Source organism: Suricata suricatta, chromosome 5 (genome assembly GCF_006229205.1).
Source record: "Suricata suricatta isolate VVHF042 chromosome 5, meerkat_22Aug2017_6uvM2_HiC, whole genome shotgun sequence".
Lineage (NCBI taxonomy): Eukaryota > Metazoa > Chordata > Mammalia > Carnivora > Herpestidae > Suricata > Suricata suricatta.
The window spans coordinates 117739881-117761838 of record NC_043704.1 but is presented as its reverse complement, the minus strand read 5'-3'; the positions used below and the strand labels follow the sequence as shown (position 1 = coordinate 117761838).

The 21958-nt window shown below is 38.8% G+C and overlaps 1 protein-coding gene across 1 annotated transcript in view; it reads right to left on the bottom strand.

Annotated features, from left to right (window-relative positions):
- The window catches only part of SLC9A9 (solute carrier family 9 member A9), a 534926-nt gene that overhangs the window by 251071 nt on the left and 261897 nt on the right, over positions 1–21958 (bottom strand). The window contains exon 9 of the mRNA XM_029940098.1: positions 19664–19752. Within this exon, the coding sequence (XP_029795958.1) occupies positions 19664–19752 (89 nt within the window). The remainder of the gene's footprint in view (positions 1–19663; positions 19753–21958) is intronic.

Here is a 21958-nt window from a genome sequence, read left to right as displayed (position 1 = left end):
AGTGGAAGGGAATGAATACCTGACTTCCAGAAACAGAAAGTTGAGGGTAATAAACAAGAAGTGGTGAATAAGCTAATGAATTATCATGATTAGTAAAATATTCAAGTTATATTAGCTAGTTAAGGCTTTTCCTTAATAACCAGATGAAAAAGTGCTCACGCATTTTCTCAAATCCATCTAAAACCTCAAAAACACTATCCAAATAATTGTTGCAATGCATTAAAAAGGGACAAAAGAATCAGCTCAGATGGCTGTCTAAAGGGCAGAGCTGGCTTCTTATTACTCCATTAAGAAGAGTGTTATTCACATGATTTCTCATCTGACCAGCTTCAGTTTGGTGGCTACTCTATCTAAATTCATTGAAAAATTGCCATAACATGATTCAGAATTTGCCTATGTTGACCTGTCTTCTTTTAGCATTTTAAATTTGGCTTAATGGAATAAGATAATTCCATTGTAGATCAGAAGCTTAAACTGAAAGATGTAATTATAAGCCCTAATTCTAGCACTCAAAAACAAAACAAAACAAGTTAACCAAAACAAAACCTAACATGCATATAGTGCCACAAACACTTATAAAAACAAATGGGTGCAAACTAATTTGATCCTTACAGTAATCCTATTCATTCATCACCAGCTATTTAGTGAGTACTGTTATGGTATGAGTACTATTATCCCGGTGCTGTGAAGTAGAAGCTATCATTAACTCTATTCATGAATGATTCACTCCCTCATGCCTCCTCTTGGGCATCCTGGTCTCACTCGGCTCTTGAGATTTTGAATGCTCTCTTGGTTGAAAGCAAACCACAATTCCCAAACTTTCTCTTTCCTAATCTCTGCTCCTAACTCTCTAGAGCCTACAGTGAATTCACCTGAGTTTTACTTATTTGAGTTATCCTCAAAAGAGTACTAAGAGCACCTTTTCATGTCTTTGAGGACAGAGACTCAGATGAAGATATGAAGGAGCTGAAACCATGAACAGTTCATAGTCCATCCTCTTGCTGCAAGGGGCACTAAACCAAGGAAGACATCATATGTGGGAAGCTTGTCTTAAAAATCTTTAGAAAAGAGGCAGTCTACACAAGCCTTTCTTTACTGAATCCTTCTTATCTCCTCTTTATAGCCTACCTCTATAAAATCCAGTATGTGGGTGTAAATGATGAGAAATGGTAGGAAAAACAAGATCAAATGATGTATTGTTGTTAGCATATATCCAAGAGTTTCATTTTAATGCAGCATGTCTATATCATGGATTGGAAAATCACCTTTGACATAGTAAATTAAAAAAAAACAAAAAAACTTTAGACGGGCACTGGAGTGGCTCAGTCAGCAGAGCATCTGACTTTGGTTCAGGTCATGATCTCATGGTTGGTGAGTTCAAGCCCTATGTCAGGCTCTATGCTGACAGCTCAGAGCCTGGAGCCTGCTTCGGATTCTGTGTCTCCCTCTCTCTCTGTCCCTCCCCTGCTCATGCTCTGTCTCTCTTTCTTTCTCTCTCAAAAATAAATAAACATTAAAAACTTTTTTAATAAAAAAATTAAAAAGCTTTAGAAATAGTAAAAAGTAAAAGAGAATAATCATTTGTGTAGGGAGACAGCACAAGAGCGGAAACAGGCCAAGGCTGAGCCCATGTCCAGTTCTTGTCCTCCATCTGCCTTCCTTCCCAGGTGCCAAGGTTGTGTACAGACTGACCTCGAGATACACAGGATAATTTGGCACTTTTATTTTCTCACTTCTGGGCAGCATTGTGCCAGGTGTTAATAATTCAAAAAAAGTCAGGGATCCAACTCAGCAGAAGATGCTTTGAAAAGTACAAACACACTGAAATCTGGAAAGAGGCAGTGAGGGAGGCTAATCAGGTAGAAGTAGTCAGATGTATGAGAATATCATATGCAAAACATAGCAAAGCTGACCTTTGTTGTGTTACTGATGCATAACCATGAAGAAAAAAACTTTCATCTTTAAATATCATATATCTTTGAATCATTTGGAGGTGGAGGTATTTTAACAATGTATCCAAGAGAGGGAGAAAAAGAATTCAAATAGACCATTTGCAGTGAAACACCTCTGTCAGGGAAAGGTCTTTGTAGCTACAGCAAAGTGGCATTTGTTAGTGAGGTGAACATTTACGAAGAGCTATTATGCATATTTTTCAAAAAATAATAATGTAGATCTCTCCAGTAATGCAATAAATGTCTGGGTTTAGTCCACCTAACCTATTGTCTAAAATATAATGCAATTCCTAACATAAGCATCTATGAATAAAGTGAGTCATATACTGCTAGTTGGAACAATTCTCAAAGCTGTAGCAAAGGTTTTTCTTATTAAAGATTTTATATGGTAAAAAGTGAGTGTAATAATTGCCTTGCCCAGATTTCACCTAAAAAAAAAAGTAAACAAAACAGTTCTGCTTATGGGAAGAAAGCCCATATTTTTTTACAGTTTGAAAATTAAATCAGTTATCAGATAATTTTTGAAACTCAACACCAAAGCTCATAGTAATTAAGAGATGGTAATGTTTCAAGAATCAGGTAAATCTGGAAGTCAGAGGATCACAAAAATTACTTAATTGGTGCTTTTAAATTTTTGAAAGTTCAAAATTGATTTTAAAAAAAGTTTATTTATTTATTTTGAGAGAGAGGAAGTGAGTGATCAGGGGAGGTGCAGCGAGATGGAGAAAGAAAGAATCTCAAGCAGGCTCCGTGCTGTCAGCACACAGCCCAATGTGGGGCTCGAACCCACCAACGCACCAACTCTGGGCTGAAACCAAGAGTCGTACGTTTAAGACTGAGACGCCCAGGCGCCCCCTAAAATGATTTTTAAATGGTGTGTTAACTTCTGTCCAGGAGACCCACAAATCATATCATCTCTATGCTCATCAAGGTGTGAATGGTAAAGTGTGACTTTATGAACTTTGACTGTAAAATGTGAATTGTATATACTGGTTTTCTCAGCATGGCCACCATGAAGTCTCATATTCCTGTGGCAATGACTCTCTCCCAGAGCCCACTGCATTGGGCACCTCTCACAGAACCATGGAAGTGCTCCTCCCTAGGGCCAGGCAATGATGCCTTTGAATGCAAGTGGTGGGCATGATTGAATAAGGCAGACCATTTGCTTATGTCAAGCTTCAGGGCATTCAGAGGCCCCAGACTCTTTTGGTTCACAAAGCTTGGGTTTAGACTCACAAGGTGGTGGCAGGGCAGAGCTGGGGGACGTGGCACCTTCCTGAGTCTTGTGTACCAACAGAGTACATGTAAGTGTTTTTTTAATCGATCCTAGCAGCTGCTTGGCTTGACATTTGGAAATTGGTGGAAGAGTTGGAATGATGAACAGTGGGATCAGAAAAACATACTTGGCTTATGATTCTCTTTGAATTGCAACCAGGGGCACCGGGTGGACCAATCGTGATCTCAGGGTTTGTGAGTTCAAGCCCTGCATCAGGCTCTGTGATGACAACTTAGAACCTGGCGTCTGCTTTGGATGCTGTCTCTCCCTCTCTCTCTGCCTCTCCCCTGCTCATGCTGTCTCTCTCTCTCTCTCTCTCTCAAAAATAACCATTAAAAAAATGAATTGCAACCAGCTTCATTGAGAAACTAACAGTACACCTACACATTTTACTTAAAAAAATAAAAAGCTTATAAATCAGTCATTTTTTGTGTCCTGTGGCATAAGCCGCAGCTTCTGATGTAATTTAAAATCAAGCACTTTCTTTTCAAATAGAATTCCTAGGTTGAGGCCTTTTAAAAAAGTGATAAAAAAGTACCTTTGATCACATAAATCATTAGAATATCTGGGTGAACAACAGAAATGAAACCATGTCTCTTTTCAAAGCAGATCAGAAGCCTAAATCCTGTAGGTTACCACTTAAATAGTAATAATAAATCATAACCAGGGAAAACATTTAGAAAAGAATAACTTAAGAGCACTTAAAGTGCCAAGAAGGCATCCAACTATCTGTCTGTCTGTCTGTCTATCTATCTATCTATCTATCTAATCTATCTATCTATATTCAAGTCAAAGTAAAATTAAGCTATTGATGAACATACAGACTGGAGCATTTTTTAAAGACAGCTGAAACCATTTCAGCATTTTGTTATGGAAACTGGGATACTTTCTCCATCACAAAATCCATGAGTACACATTGTTTCAGAGCAAAAAGATTCATGTTAAAAGCAGAAACCCGGAGTCTGGTTCAATTCTATCACTTCCTGCCATTGATTCTGGGTGGTTTATTTTCATGTCCAGCTGAACACTGTCAATGAATTTACATCCATTTCTTTTGTTTAACTCTGAAAAACATTGCATTACTTGCTTAAAATTAAGTATTGACATATACTTTTGGATATAGGATTTTCTGTATTTCTAAGTTGTCGAATAATGTTCCTCATGGTGATGGGAGCTTTTGAAGCACTTATGACTTATGATGCAAATGTGTTCTTTGGGAAGGGATTCAGTGAACAGAATACGGTGTTCTAAGTTGAAAGCTCTTGAGAATGTTAAAGAATCTAAAAATTCTAACACAAACGTGTAGTATTTGCACATAGATTATAACTTTACACACACATTTGATTCTTCTGTACACATTTATTATGTAGAAACATTTCACTTTTCTTTTTGCACAATTCCAAAAAATTATCAGAGTGCCTTAGCCATAGCTTTTGAGAAACAGACATGGCAAGTTTTCTCCTAATTTATACTCAATAGTGTACATTAATTAGAATCATTGACAGTTAAGAAATACCACTTCTTCAGCTGATGAAGTTAGAGATTTGATTTTAGTCTCTTAAGCCTCAAAAGCATTGAGTCATTTCTATTGGGGCTCTAAATAATTTTAGGTGGAGAAAGAGTGGGAAAAATTTCTTTTTCCTAGAATTACCTGAGGTAGAGAATACTATAGGTAAGTCTAGATTCATACAGATCTTATACTTAAAAACATTCCAAATGTATTCTATGAAATGCATCATATAATAATTATCACGTGAAACTGAAACTGGTAAATGAGAGCTAAGTTGTGGGATACTTTTGTGTCATGAACTAGAGCTGGAAGGAAGGCAATTGGGGAGGCGGGAAAGGAAGCTGGTGTGAAGCATGTTCCACTCTCATTTTCCCCATCCCTACCTCTTGGCTCTGTAACCCCAGGCATATTACTTAGCCCCTCTCAGTTTCCTAGTTTGCTAGTAAGTAAAACAGCTGCTAATAAGACCTCACTCACTAGTTGTTTTCATGAAGATTAAATATACTAATTTTTGCCAAACTGCTTTAGGTTGGTAGCTATTAGATATTTAATAAATATTAACCAAATCTGCATTCTACTGAGTTAAAGAAGTGAAAGTAGAAACCCTTAACTCATTCCAGGTGAAGTTCCATTTTTAATGGAGTGTAATGGTTTTATATGCTGTGTTGTTAGAATGAATCTGAATCTTAAAGTAAAACTTCCATTTGTTTGCTTCAGATAGGTGAGCAAGTCACTCTGTAAGAGAGTCTGTCAATTGGTCTTTTAAATTTGGATAGTGTGACTGCCTACTCAGATCTATGAACTGTGGAAACACTTATTTGAGTAATGTCTCCAAGGCATCCTACTTGCGAGTATGAAGTTATTTATACAGACACACAAATTTTGATGTCCCTAAGCTGCTACCTACTCACACAGAATATAAAATCTCTTCCAGAGTTTCCTTTCCTCTTAAATATTTATGGGAATCCCAAACAGGAGTTTCATGAGTGACTTCAGTGTCCCCTAGGTCACTGGTTCTTAAGGTGGCCACACAATAGAAGCAGCCAAGGAGGTTTGAACATTTCTGCTGCCCATGCTGCATTCCATGCCAATTAAATCATTATCTCTGGGGGAGGCATCATGATTTTGACAACTCCCTGGGTGATTCTAGTGTGCAGCCTGGTTGGAGAAGCAGTGTCCCAGGCCCACTGGCATGTGGTTCGCACATGACATCACTTGGACAGTGTGGCTCCAATCTACTGGGTCAAAACTCTCACCTGTCAAATGACAGAACCTCGGTCCTACTGTGTCCAGTATCGTTCCAGGCTCTCAATTCTGGCCACTCATTAGAATCACCTAGGTAGAATTTTAGAAATATTGCAACTCAGGCCCTACCACAGGGTAAATAAGTCAGATCTCTTGGGCATGGGCCCAGGTATCTGGGGTTTTTGAAATCTCCATAGTGATTCTGATGGGCACGCAGTGTTGAGAATTACTGCTCTGGGAGCTTCTAACAGGAGGGAGCAGGTTCATATGAGCAGAGTCTAGAGCTTACCATGCCTCAGCTCTGGCTGCCCAGATGGCTGTTCTGCTAAGCCAGGCTGACACTACTTACACCGACCTATTCTTGCTTTATTCCACTGCTGCCCGCACTGCAGCCATCTGTAGTCTGCAAGTCTAGGACTCCCTCACTCCTTGGGGCACTTGCCACTGATATGTGAGGCTCTTTTCCTGCCTGTTTCCAGGTCTCTGCCACTTATTTCTCTCTCTAATCAGTAGGGAAGGACTTCATTTTCCTGTGCCTACTTCTTCTAGAGATGGTCTAGTAAAGTTGCTTGGATACCTTTTTAAATTATTTCAAGTTTACTACTTAACATTCTGGACAAAGAGGAGGATCCCAGCAGTGAACCAACGTTGCCACACCCATTTCACCATTAGTGCCCTCCCCCTCAGAATGCAGGCATGCCAGCAGGTGAGTGGCTTGGGAGGGCTATGTTTATTCCCACAGGGTTCCACAAGAGGATGCTGACCCTCAGGATGTACTGGATGCCTTCTCACTTTCAGTAATTTCTTTATTAAAAGTTTACTTATTTCTCTCTATGACTAACTTCTTTCATTAACCTTTTCTTCACATATATATCACTACATGCCTAAATTCCAATTACAGATGAAGTTCAAGCTCCTTCCCTTGGGTTGCCTGGACCTTGGGCAAATTAAAACTAGGGCTAAGCATATGTGTTAGTGCCTAAAAATATTCTAGAGCCTTTAATAAAGTGTTTTCTGCCAGGAAAATAGGGAACACCCTCAGAGAACATTTTTGCCTTATTCCACAGGCCCATGTATCTAAGTCCTGATAACAGTCTAACCACTACATGAAACAGTAAGACCAAATAGGGAAGAAGAGTTCCCTTTAAAATCAGACTACTTTTCCCTGGAAGGTTAGATGGTCTCAAACTCTTTTAGTCTCTAAAATAGTTGGATGAAAAAAAGACTCCTGTAGACCACCTGTCCCAACTTGGTACTATAAAAGCAAGCCCCAAACCAAACAATAAATCAGCATAAAGGGAATAATGGTGGTGTTTCCCCTAAGAGGGCAGTATAAAATATTAATTTATGCCAGAAATGAGTACAGACACTGTCATAAAACTGAATCATTACAACACCAGCCTGCAGACCACCACTTGAGAACACCTGCATAAGGATATAAAAAGTTCAGCTGTAAGTTTCCTTTGTGGCCCTAGGGAAGACGCTGGGGGCTACTCACAGAACTTTATGTGGACTATCCAGAAACCTGCTGTGTCAGAACTCAGAACTCTGAAACTCACTGGTTCTGGTTCTCATCCCACCCGTGCTAGCTGTGAGCCCCTCTCTGTCTCTGTTTCTAGCTGGCCCAAGAGATCTTCCACTTTGGTTGGCCCTATGTTACCAACAGAACAGCATCTTTAGAATGGAAAAGCAAGATGCAGGATGATAAGTGCTGAGAAGCCATAGTCCTAGAAACCAAAAATAACTCTTCAGATCTGAGTCCCAAGGACCACATTTTCACAGATCTCTGGGAAAGAGAAGAGTGTGCAAATCCAGTTACCTACATACAATGACTGAGAAAAGATTAGACATTCTCTCCCAACAGAATAATTCCATCAGTTTAGATCGATATCTTTGCCCCTCAATTTGTCCTTGAAATTTAAATTTGAATGGAGCAAGGCACATACAAAAAGGGAAAGGAAATATGTTTTCAAGCATAAGTTTTTTTTTTTTTAATTTTTTATTTATTTTTATACAGAGAGAGACAGATCAGGAGCAGGGGAGGGGTTAGAGAGAGAGGGAGACACAGAATCTGAAGCAGGCTCCAGGCTCTGAGCTGTCAGCACAGAGCCTGATGCGGGGCTCGAACCCACGAACGTGAGATCTGACCTGAGCTGAAGTCGGAGGCTTAACCGACTGAGCCACCCAGGCGCTCCACAAGCATAAGTTTTTAACTGCCTAGAACCAATGGAAAAAAACCCAGCTTGTTACCTGGATGTTCAAGCAGTCCATTATAAGGGACAGTCTCTTCTTCCTTAAGAACGGATTGGTCCCTGATGCTTCCAATCAAGTTCTTTCTCAATATAACCCAGAAAAACTGTATTAAGTGACTTTCCTAAAACCAAATGCTTATTCTTATTTATTAGATTTCCCTTTTAGGTACCTTAATCAAGGTTCTATATCATATCTCTACTGATGGAAGTTTTTGGATTTTTGATCTCCAGAAGCAATTCAATATCTCTTCTGAAGGAATTGCACAAAGACTTAACATTTTATTAAATCCATTTGCTGCATCTTTCAAGACCATCAAGAAAATGTCATTCTAAAATTTGGCAACATTCTTTAACACACACACTCAGCACATGTATTCAGCCTTGATGTTTTCTGTGCTGCATCAATAAAATTTAATTAAAATGAGTAGAAAAATTACAGTAATTTCCATTTATCATCCCAAAATGCCATTATGAGACTGAAACCCTTCATACCTGTACCTATCAAGCAGGGTGATAAAACTATAATGGGCTATTCAAGGGGTTAATGCCTTTGCCATCCTTAGAAATTTTAAGGTGATAATGAGCAACCATCTGTCTTGAATGTCATTATAGCAAGGACCAAGCCAGCTGATCTTCTAAATCCCATTCAGATAAATTTTTCCATAGCGCATTGAATCAGACCCATACATAGAAGGACATGGATCATATATATTTATAGATTGATATTCAACTATTAATGATGATATTTGGTTTTGTTTTGTTTTCTAAAGGTGAAAGAATGAGAGAGAGAAAAAAAGTGAGACAAGCAAGAAGGAGAGAGAGAGGATTATCTCTCTGAGGGGCTGAGGCTCCACATGATGAAAAGTAATACAAAGCCATTAGTTTGGGGAAAATGTAATGAAGAAAGTTAAATTTTAGGAAAAAGCTAAATGAAATAAGTATATTTTCTTGGAGTTTTGGAAGTTGAGAAAGACACAGGGTAAGATAAGGCTTTGAAATCTTGTTACCAAGAAATTTACAGGCAAATTAATATGGCCCCAAAGATATTGCCAGTTGGGTAAAGATAAAGATAGTTCTGGTAGATGACTCTAATAAAGAGCCTTTCATGATGGTGATGGAGAAGCAGAAGAAAATAACTAACAATACCCAATTACTCTTAGCTACATGGGATACTGATGAATATTGAAAAAAAGAGAAAACCAACAGTAGCAAAATGGCATAAAATATCTGTCACAAGATAAAGAGTAGAATAGGATAGAAGAAGTGACAGCACCAATACTTTCGTGGGAAATGAAAAGATTTTCTTGGTTCTACCTATTAAGTACTCCTCTTCTATTGAGTGTGGACTGGTCTTAGTGACTTGTTTCTAACAAACAGATTATGGTAAATGTGACAGTGTGTGACTTCAGAGGATAGTTAATAAATGTCATTTCTACTTTCTTCTTATTCTCTCTGTTCCCCTCTCTCCCCTCTCTCTCTGAGGGAAAGTAAGCTTCATACCATGGAGGACACTCAAACAGCCCTATGGATGACACAGTGAGGAACTGAAACTTTCTACCAATAGCCATGTGAGTAAGCCATCTTGTAGTGGGTCCTAGGGCCAGTCAACTCTTAGATCCTTCAGTTTGGGCCAACAGCTTGTCTACAACCTCATGAGAGACTGCTAGCTACAACTACTCAGCTAGATGGATGTTCCTGGACTCAGAACCCTCAAAAACTATATGAAATAATAAAAGTTTGTAGTCCTAAGTTTCTAAGTTTTGAGGGATGTTGTTACAGCAATAGATAACTAATACACCAAAGTTTGCTTTTAGAGGTAGGTGCTAGGTATTTTTTGCTTGCAGTATATGTCCCTTGAGCTCTGATTTATGTCCAGGTTGGTACCTGAGTTGGAGAACTGACTCTACCCCTCCAAGTCATCGAACTTCCTGGGGATTCAGTTTCCTCCAATAAAATTCTGGGTTTAAAAGCTTAGCTTTATAGCCTCACCTCACTCTGAACTTCTTGGATTTTATGACTTAAAAAATTCAACTGCAATTATATACCATGATAAACAAACACAGATGTGTAGTTAAAAGAGTAGCTAAAATTTAATTGAGAAGTTAAAGTACAATTATAGCTTTATAAAAAAAATACAGGAAAGGTTTTCAAGGGAAAGCACGGTTCATGTCTTACTTAGCTTTATATTTCCCTGAGCCTCAGTACCTGGCATATAGAAGGTACCCATTACTGAAGGTGCCAAATGGTCATTTGTGACCTCTACCATAATGCACATTGATGTGGAGTGGGGCTTCTTCACTAGGGGTTCACAGACAATAACTCTTTCTGGGCACTGAAAGTACAGTGTGTTCTTGCCATAATGTAGGAGCTCCACTCTCATTAGCATTTAAAAAAGAACACTTATTAGCTGAACTACTAAATGCCCTTTATACAATATAATGAGTTTCATTGAAAAAAATCACCAGCTTAGCTAAGGAGAAATTTAAACACTTTGCTATCATTTATAAATTCAACCTTTCTAGGATGGAATTTTTTAAGGTACTTTGAATGAAGGGAAGAAGAAAAGTGGTAGAAACCTTGACAAAAGAAATGTAATTAGAGTAAAAAAAAATAAAAAAGGCAATTCTGTGCTTTATGAAGATATCTTTGATCTTACTTTTCAGAAGCCAGAGAAGCAGGGGCATTGTTGCCTATGACATTCTCTCTCTCCCTCTCTCTTAGATCAGGTAACTGGGATGGAACGTGCCTGCTTTTGTTAAAAGTGACAGAGAAAAATTGCACAAAACCATAATCAAAAACACTGTAATGCAAATCAATAAGGTGGAGGCACACTGCAGGAAACACACAAGTAATGAAATTGTACTTGATCTTTCTTTCGATATCTTAGGATTACCCTAGACATTTGCTTTATGCATCCAACTCATTACATTTAAATTAATGCATCATATCAGAATTAAAAAAACCATTAATTAGCATATATTGTTTCCCCTATTTATTATCTTGGAATGTTAATGGTCATAATTCATTCATTCATTCATTTATTAATTCAGCAAGAATTTAATGAACTCCTAAGTTCAAAGCAAAAATCAAATGGTAAATTTCCATAACTTTTCATATAGACCACAACATCTGAGGAGGTTAGACAGGACAAAAATATGTCTTGAGCTACAGAAGGGTAAGACAAATTTAGATGTTATATGTATATATAAGCAGTTTATCGAAAGGAAGTGTGGTGAGCAGTGGATGGATATCATAGATTGAGGTCATTTCCTCCATGATACTACCTTCATTATCTTTGTAGGGCACAAACCTGATTATCATCATCATCTTCATGCTGAAAAGCCTTAAGCAATTATTTGCCTTATAGTATATAGTTCTCCTAAATGCAGCACAGTGAGACACTAAAAGGTCTGCCCCAAATCACCTTTCCATTTTAATTCCCAGTTCTCTCTCACACCCTTCCCTTTCTGCTCACCACCGTATTCCAATGGCCTCAACCCATTTCTACCTACTTCCCCAAGGTGACTTCAGTCACAGTGTGCACTACCTCTTTGTTTCTGGGACTTGTCAAGTTCTTCCTTGGTTTATGCTTTTGCTTACCCTTTTCTCTTTGCTTTCATCCACAATGAAATCTGCATGATAATCTTCTAATTATCCAAACATCCAACCACAATCAGTTTCCATGAACACTTTGCTTTCAGGAGGGAATTCAGTCCTCTGGTTCCCATGACATATTGTACATCCCTCTGTGTTAACATCTGTCGCACAGAGTTGTTGTTTGAGCACGTGTGTGCACGTGTGTGCACGTGCACGTGTGTGTCCGCAGCTATGTTCAGAGCTCCTAAGGATGAGAATCGGGTCTTATCTGCCTTCTCTCTGGTGTCTGGCATGGTGTCTGCCGCACAATCATGCGTGCTTAGTCCACCATCAGTCCATACTTGAGTTGAAAAGCTGGAAAGCTCTTCAGTCAGACCTTGAAACTCGGTGGTAGCAAGGTAAACTCTGTACTCTGCACCTCAGGGATATAGGCAGTCTTAGAAAAATCCATCACAACCCCTCAGGAGCAGAGCGTTTTTCCAGGAAGAGATACTCAGACCTCAGTGAAACTTTTCACTCAAGTATGAACCAGGGACTTTGGTTTTTGATCACTTCATCCTTGAATGTAATTTGACAATTTATTAAACATGGTCTACCCAATGATTTGTCCTCAAGATCAATGGCAAACTCTGATCCTTCCTCTCATCTCCATGCATTGCAGTTTGTAAGAAAGTGATCTCTGTCCAATCCTAGTCAAAGAGAAGGAACCAGATGCATATCTAATGCTCTATGCCAAGTCACAGAATATTAGGTTTAGAGAGCATGATCCTTAAAACCCAGTCATATATAGTTCAATTGTCCATTTTACAAATGAGAAAACTGAAGCTCGCAGATATTCAATTAAGTATCCAAGGCCTCCCCCATTAGTCATAGAGATAAGGGGCAAACTCCAGCATTCTGGACTCTCAGTCTTCTTTCCACCATATTATCTGGCTTCTCCCACATTTCAAATCTTTTTCTTGAGTTTCTTACAAAGTCACACACGGCACATCCAATTTGGCACCATTGTTTTTTTATTTTTAACTGGAAATTTAAATTTGGATTTTCATTGCTGCCTTTCCATTCAATGGTGATAAACACTCAAGATATCATCTGGGGGGAATGGACATAAAATAAGCATCTGGAAAGAATGTGCTATAATGACTATGTCATTGTTTGCTCATAAATGCTAGACAAAGAATCTGGCTTTTCAAAAATAAATGCATGGAAATATCTTTGTCAACCCCAACTTGTAGTTTAGTAAAAAAGAAAAAAAAATTAAAATGCACTAAAATTGCTAGATTTACAAAGATTATAGAGTTAAATATAAGACTAGGGTACTTGGGTGGCTCAGTCGGTTAGTTCAATTTTTGGTTCGGCTCAGGTCATTTTCTCACAGTTTTGTGAGTTTGAGTCCTGCATCAGGCTCTGTGCTGGTGGTGTGGAGCCTGCTTGGGATTTTCTCTTTCTTGCTCTTTCTCTCTCCTCCTATCCCATTCATGCTATCTCTGTCTCTCTCAAAAATAAATAAATACACTTAAAAATTTTTTTTAATTAAATGTAAGATAAATGACTCATTACCTGAATTAGCTGTAACTATAATAAAGATCACCATGCATTCATGTGTTTATTCATTCATTCATCTATCCATCCATTCAAGGTTTACTGAATAAATGATGCTAAGTCCCACAGTTGCTATTATCACATCTTTTATTCAAAGAATATTTAGTAAAGTCAAAATAGTTTAAACTACAAGTCAAAAGATATAAGTTCAAAATTTGCCTCTGCCACTTACAAACTTTGGCTAGCCCTCTAACACACGGTCTTCACTTTTCTGTGTTATTCCTTATTTTTTTTTAAATGTTTATTTACTTTTGAGAGAGAGAGCGCGCGCGCACATGAGTGAGCATGAGCAGGGGAGGGGCAGAGAGAGAGGAAGACACAGAATCTGAAGCAGGCTCCAGGCTTTGAGCTGTCAGCCCAGAGCGCATTGTAGGGCTTGAACTCACAAACTGCGAGATCATGACCTGAGCTGAAGTTGGAGGCTTAACTGACTGAGCCACCCAGGTGCCCTTTCTGTGTTATTCCTATCAGCATGAAAAAGTACTTTATTTTTCCACCTTCAAAATAAGAAGATTTTTCTTTAAAAACTTTTTTAAAACACATTTATTTTTGAGAGACAGAGTAGACAGAGCTGGAGGGGAAGAGGTGCAGAGAGAGAGAGGGAGACAGAATCTGACATGGGCTCCAGGCTCCAAGCTGTCAGCACAGAGCCTGATGTGGGGCACAGACTCACGGACCATGAGATCATGACCTGAGCTGAAGTCGGACACTTAACTGACTGAGCCCAGGTGCCCCTAAAAAGATTTTTCTTTTGGCCTCATGTCTTCCCAGCTACCATCTCATTTCTCTGCTCCCTTTCACAGCAAAACTCCTTCGAAAGACATGTCTGTACATGCAGTTCCAATTTTTTTCCTTCCATCCTCTCTTGAACCTGCTGTAATTAGGCTTTTACCCTTACACTCCAATATGGCTCTTATTAACATCATCAATGACATTCATGCTCTTCCTCTTAATTGGCCATTCAGCAAAATTTGGTTGCATTCATTATGCTCCTTTTTGAGACATTCTCTTCATTTGATTTCCAGGATACCATACTTACTTGATTTTTCCTTCTCCCTACTGGCTACTATCTCTCAATCTCCTTCGCTGGTTCCTAATGTCTTACACTGGAGCACCTCTAGGCTTGGTTTCTGGATCTCAACAGCTCTTTTAGTCATCTCATCTAAGAGTTACAACTAGTCTCCTGTTTTCAATATCATCTCCATACTGATGACATTGAAAATTATACTTCTTGCCCAGACCTCTCTCCTAAACCCCAGAATTCTATGTCCAACCAGGTACTCAACAGCTCCATTTTATTGACTAATACACATCTCAAATGCAACAAGTCAACGCTCTGTTCCCAGCTGTCCCTCAAACCTGCTATCATGTAGTGCTCCTTGGTTAATAAATGATACCTCCATTCTTTTAAAATTTAAATCTTATTGTGCCAGGCCTCTGCTTAAATCTTCCAGTGCTCCCTCACCCTGATTAGGCTCTCCATGACCTGTTCCTTGTCACTGCTTGCTACTGTCTCTCATATTCTTCTCTGGTCCACTTTACTTCATCCACATTGGCCACTTTACCCCAGGTGGCCTTTGTATCTGTTGTTTCCAATTCCTGGACAGCTCCATTCCAAAAGTGCATATAACTCTCTCTTTTACTTCTTGCAAGTATCACTTTCTTATTGCAACCTTCCCTGACCATCCTCTCTAAAATTGCAACCCTGCTTTCCCACACACACACTCCCAACTCTGTTGTCTGCTTTATTATTGGCCTATGACTTGCCATAAACACACTATATATTTAGCTTATTTATCCTATTATATTAAAAAACTCCTCTACCAGAAATTCTGTTTTGTTCACTCTCGTACTGCATCACCTTGAATAGGGGCTGGCACAAAATAGGCTCTCAAAAAATATTAGTTGAATGAATGAAGGTAATCAGTAACAATAAGATAAGCTATATTTTAGGTAGAAAAGTAAGTAGAAAGTAAATGAGGTAAGTATGTCATACATGTTAATGCATAATACATGTTAATTATTCTAAGTAATGTTATATCTGTTGTGTATCTGTCGAAAATAATTTTCAGGTAGGAAATGCAGGAAAAGAAGGAGAAATTCTAGTTTAACTAGGGAGTGGTGTGGAAGTACATGGTTTTGCAAGTTAGCCTCAGGCAAAGAAGAGAGAGCTTTGGAAACACCCTGGAGTTTGGCCCAGATCACCAGCTCCCAGGCCTGTTTAGTAAGTGAGGACAGGAAGGAGGAAAGGGCAGGGAGGCAGGCTGGGACTTGTGTGAGTAGTGGCATCCGGTCTGTATGCAGTCTTCTGGATGCACCAATGTCCATCTTGAGTATCTCTAGCAGTTTTCAGTTTGTAGGACAAGAGTCTAGGCTTACATTATTTTTCTATTTCTAGCACTAGATGTGCATACCCTAAAGGAAGTGCTTTGCTATCAAAATATAAATCCTTATGGTGAGTAACAGCAACAGTGTCTCTATTCCGCTGCTTTGTGCCTAACACATAGCGATGTTACATATTTTTTCATAGACTAGAGTGAAAATCAATTTGCAAAACACATTTTAAAGCGAAAATGCAATTTTAAAAAGGCACTCTAATTCTTGAAGCTGTAAAAGATATATAATTCTCAAAAGTCTTTGTATCCAGATATAGCTATTTGATTAGCCGATATGGGCACAGTCCATGAATACAATTCCTTTATAAATCATAGCACCTTTGCACTTTATAATAAAAAGTTGGTCTTCACAGATTGTCCCTAGACTTTACTAATTAACTTCCTTTGTTCCCATTAAGCAGTCCTGGGGACAGAGGCACAGAGCCCGTGCAACTTTTGTTTTTTCTACCGACAGCGAAAAAGTGTGGGGAGGTACAAAGAAAGATTATTCTCTGTAACCATGTATTATCATATAATATTCTCCAAATTTTTCCCAGTTTCAGAGAGGAAACAGTGGTAACCTCTATAATACCTGCCTCAGCCTTTCTTTACATTTGTGAGTGGTTTCCTACATGGAGTTTGAACTTTGCTTGCTACACTGATGCAGATGTGGCCAAGAACCTCTTATCTGTGAAGTTAATTAAAGGGCTGGATCTCATTTCTTTCGAAGTGGTGACCTAAGACTGTACACCAGGGTGGAGAATATGTGCATGTGTGTGTGCATGTGTGTATAAAATATGAACATATGCTAGATATACATATGAGAGAAAAATAAATAGAAAATGACAAATCCTGAGAGAAAAGAAATGAAGAAAGGTATGAGAAGGGAAGGGAAGGCATTCATTAAGCTTTTACTATGAATCAGTCACCCAGGGTGCCTGGGTAGCATCTGACTTCAGCTCAGGTCATCTCATGGTTCATGGGTTCAAGTCTCATATTAGGCTCTTTGCTGATAGCTCAGAGTCTGGAGGCTGCTTCAGATTCTGCGTCTCCCTCTCTCTCTGCCCCTCCCCTGTTCACGCTCTTTCTCTCTCTCTCAAAAATAAATAGGTGCTAAAAACAACATAAATGAATCAGTCACCCAGGAAAGAAGGTAAAGGGGAAAACAAAAATGGAGGGGTGCAATGACCTGAATGTTAAAGAATGAACTTGTAAAAATCTCCTTTCTTAAAGGAGAGTACTGTAAGAAAGGATGCTGGCAGTCTATCAGGGAGTGCTTGTCAAGTCATTCAGAGGAGAACAGAAGGCTGCGGGGCACTGATTTTGGCTTTGTCTCCCCTAGATGCAGGGTTGCTGTCTCACTATTAGATGAGTTAACTTTGAAGATCTGCTGAGCAGTCTAGATAGCATGACTTACAAGTGCAAGTCCCTAATAAGAGTTCAGTTTCCCAGAATACAAATGCTCAGAGAACCAGACAAGTTCAGGAAAAACCAGCCTAACACATTTCCCTTTAAACCCAAGGGAATGCAGTAGTCTCCATAATTAAGAGGATTCCTATACTGGAGGTTTCTATGTATTGGAATCTTTTTTTTTTTTTCCATTTTTAAAAACTGTGGGTCCTTAAAATGTCTCTAATTGTATCTTTAAGATTCTTCTGATAGTAAAAGGGGGAAGGGTGACCTTGCAGAGTCCCTGGGTAAGTGGGAGGTAGGATCAGGTCCAGCTAAGCTTGGGACATGAAAAGAGAGAGAGAGAGAGAGGAAAACAATAACTGTTTTAGAGAGCTTTAAGGTAAGTCTTCAAAAACTCCTATTTAGTTTTTGCTTGAATGTCACTTTGGCTTTTTCCACCCCCACTGCCCCAGTATCTCATCAGATAACCTCTGCATTTGTGAGCATATTACAGAAGCTTCTCTGCCTCCTTTTGCATTTTGGGGTAGATTATACGTTGGTCCAATTCTTCATTAATCTCTATATCCATAATGCTAATCATATAACCTTGTAGTGTAATCCCATTGTGGCTGGTAACCTGCTCAATCTTTTGCTAAGGCCTGTGATTTTCTTTGGCCAGTAGGATGTGGAAATGTGATGCAAGCAGAGGCTTGAAATAGACTTGCACATTAGGGCTTGCTCTTCTACTAGGAGAATGACACACAGATGGCACTGGCACATGCCCCAGCCAAGCCCACCTTAGATTTAAATCCTGCAGATATGTGCAAAATAAATGTTTATTTTTGAGTGCCACTGAAGTTAGGTTGTATGGTTGTTTGTTACATGGCAAAAGGTAACTAATACAAATGCCATTTAACCCATGCTCCTCTTGTCTGCCAGACTGATGTTTCTAAAATGGAACTCCACTTATTCTAAAATTACTTTGCTTAAGACATTTCACTTGAGTGTCTTCCTGTTATGGGCTGAATCTGCCGCCCCCGCCCCCGTTCATATATTGAAGTCCTAACCCCCAGTATCTCAGAAAGTGACCTTATTTGGAAACAGGATCATATAAAATATAATTAGTTGAGTTGAAATGAGGCTATACCAGAATAAAGTGGGCCTCTAATCTAATGTGTCTGGTGTCCTTATAAAAAGGGGACATTTGGAGAAAGACATACTCTTAGGGAGAATGTCATGTGAACATGAAGGTAGGGATCAAGGTGATGTGTCTACAGGTTAAAGAATACCAAAGATTGCCAGAAAACCACCAGAAGCTAAGAGAGGAACAGAACATATTCTCCCTTACAGTGCTTGGAAGGAAATAATCCTACTGGCACCTTGATCTTAGACTTCTACTTTTCTCAGACATTACTTTTCTGTTGGTTAAGCCACTCCCTATTACCTTTAAAATACAGTGCAAACACTCCTTCACAAGGTATGAACGTTTTTTCATAAGCTGATCTCTGGCTTTATCTATGGTTTCAACCCTCAATGAAGCCTTACCCCATTTCCTAGCCACACAGAACCAGTTATGGTGCTTTGATCAACTGCTTCAGATTTCGTCCATCCTCAACTTTGGTTTCAAAAGCCCTTCATACTACCTTCCCATCGCCTACTAGATCCCACATGATTACCTAACTTCTATTTGTATTTCAAGCTTCAGATCAGACATCATCTTTGGAAACTTTCTCTTTACCTTCCTAATTCTAACTACAAGAGGACGCCCTACTGAATGCTCCCCAAACACCCTATACTGATATTTCTATCACGGTCCATATCACACTGTGGATAATTAGTTGTTCAATACACATCCTTATCCTCATCAACAGACTTGATAATGAACCTCTTAAAGACAAGGTCATATCCTATATTCTTTTATTCTTAGTACCTAACATAGTGCTTGGCACAGAGGGGCTGTGTGGCACATATTTGTGTAAGGAATCTATATCCAAACACATGTGTTTGTGGCATATGGAAGTTACATTCCGCTAGCGTGACAACTGGCAGCTGAGTTTACGGAAAAGCAAAAGCACCCAATTAAAGACCAAACATCACTTCCTTATTCTTCTTCATTTCCTTCTCTCTGTATAACTACCCAATCTCACATGCTTTATAATGCTTTTAGATGTAAGTGACTGTGAATTATTACCGACTGTAGGCCTTTCATCTTCAAGATTGACAGTCTCTGTTCCACATTTCTCAGGAGGGAGAGACTATTATAACTATATTTTTGCTTACCAAGAGAATTGTTAATGGTTATCCTGGAGGAAAAAAAATCTATAAATATCCAATCTATAATGAAGCCTTAAGCTTACTTTCTTCCTTCACTAATGAAATTCTTTCCAAGTGCATCGGCAGAATGCTACATAACCATTACACTGTGAAAAGAGACAAAGCCTGTAGTGAACTTTTTCTTTTACCTGTTTAGTCCTCGTTTTGGAATCCAACGACAGATTGTTATAGGTATAATGTGCCTGGGTGACTCCACAGAAGAGAACAGCGACTATTCCTGAAATGCAAAAACATACTGGTCAAAATCAATTTTCCTTGCCATCTAAGCCAAAGGTAGGGCCACGTCAGATAGATGAAGATGGACTAGGTATCAGTCGAGTTAAAACTTCTAATAATTACCGTGACATAATCGTCTCTATAATTAAAAGGATCCTATATTGGGGTATACCTTGCTAATTGAAGTCTTACAGGATTAACCTAAAGAAAAGTATTAAGAAGCACATTTTTCCTTGTCATGTATTTAAAAAGTTATGCTTGAGGAAACACGAACAAAAGACTATCATCAACTCTGGGCTTCTCCTAGCCAGTGCCAACTGCTTTTTTGCATTTTATGCTAAATGCTGGCATATTCTTTCAAACGACTGGCTTTTCACTGGGTATCCTGATGAACCTGAAGAGGTTCCCATCATACATGATATTAAAAACCATGAGTCACAGACCTAAGAAATCTACAAGGGTTTTATTGGTCGTGCCGATGCCTCTACTTGCCAAGAGTGAGAGAAAGGTCCTTGTTTGCCCCTATGCCTCCTTGACAGAGTTGGGAGTTCTGTTTTATGCTGCTGAAGAATCAAATGAGCACATCCAAAGCACACACTCCTTGCAGGTAAGTTGGTCTGTTCTTGCCTGCTTCCTACCCACAGTGGGCCCTCAGCCGCTTCTAGGCTGGCTGCAGGATTTAGTTCTTAAACCATCAGTATACCCAATTAAAAAAATTTTTTAATGCTTATTTATTTTTGAGCAAGAGAGAAAGAGAGAGACTTAGCACAAGCAGGGGAGGGGCAGAGAGAGAGGGAGACATAGGATCCGAAGCAGGCCCCAGGCTCTGAGCTCTTAGCACAGAACTGACACAGGGCTTGAACTCATGAACCACTAGATCATGACCTGAGCCAAAGTTGGATGCTCAATTGACTGAGCCATCCAGGAACCCTCCGTATATTCAGCTTTAACTGCTACATGAAGTCACACATACACTAGATGTTCCCTAGGGACAGAGGAGTACTAACCATGAGACAGATGTGTCATTTGTCTCTGGGCTGTTATTCTCTGTTATCCCTCCTAAGATGAGGTAGGGAAGTGGTGGGGGTGGCATTCTACTTTGGATTAAATATTCTATTAATTACGAGAAACTGAGCATAGAGGAGGGCTTTGGGAAAAACAAGATATAAGTATTCCTCAAGTCAGACCAAGGGGATTGAATTGAATTTGAAGCAGAGAATCTTTCCAACTAAAAACACTCATAAATTAAATGCTGATGATTCTTAAGAGTATAGAGATATGTGAACTGAATACTGACATTGCAAATGAATCTGTAATAAAGAATCTTAAAGAACCAAGCATTTAAAAAATATTTAGACTAGAAGCTTCTATTTATATGTTGGTTATTTCTTGGATTGGCTTGGAATAAAATATTGCTATGGCACATTTACCTAGTACAAGTGCACAGACATTTATATTACTTATTTTCTTTTAATATGCTTCAAAATTTTTGGCAAAAGAATAAAAATGACTAGAAAATTTTGCCAAGAAATATATATGCAGTAAGCATTCTATAGATTTTTGGATAACATTTCAGTTTCTTAGCCTCTTTTCAGAAATTCTAAGAAAAGGATGCTTAGAAAATATTATATGTCACTCTTCACAAATATTCTATTAAAACACAACCAATATCAGGAAAACTTTTAGTATACTGAAGCACTTTAGGTACTTGAGGACTAGGAAGATTGCCATGCATGTTGTTTTGTTATCAAATATTTTTCTTTCTTTATATAAAAATGTAATTTCTCTCCCTCTGCTGATTCTGTAGTCTGTTGGAGATTTTTTCTGGGTGAGGGTTAGCTGACCCTCCCACTGATGTGGAAACATTTTGATTATATATTGATTTGTGGAGAAGTGGTGAATAAAAAGGGTGGGAGTATGTGTGGGTAGTGCATAAAAATATTCTGAGAATAAGTGGTAACAAAGAAGTGTTATAAAGGATAGGGAGGGGATTTAAGATCTGCTGAATGCCTACAGTGAGCCAAGAATGCACCATTTTGTAAAATCATCTTATTTATTGCATTGGTTTATTATCTCACAACAGGCTTAGCACTGTTAACCAACTCTTCCTATTGTCTTCCCCTTCTCAGTAACAGCATCTCTGTCCTTCTTGCTATTCAGGCCAGAACTCTGGGATCATCCTTTACGTTTCCTCTCTCAGTGATTTT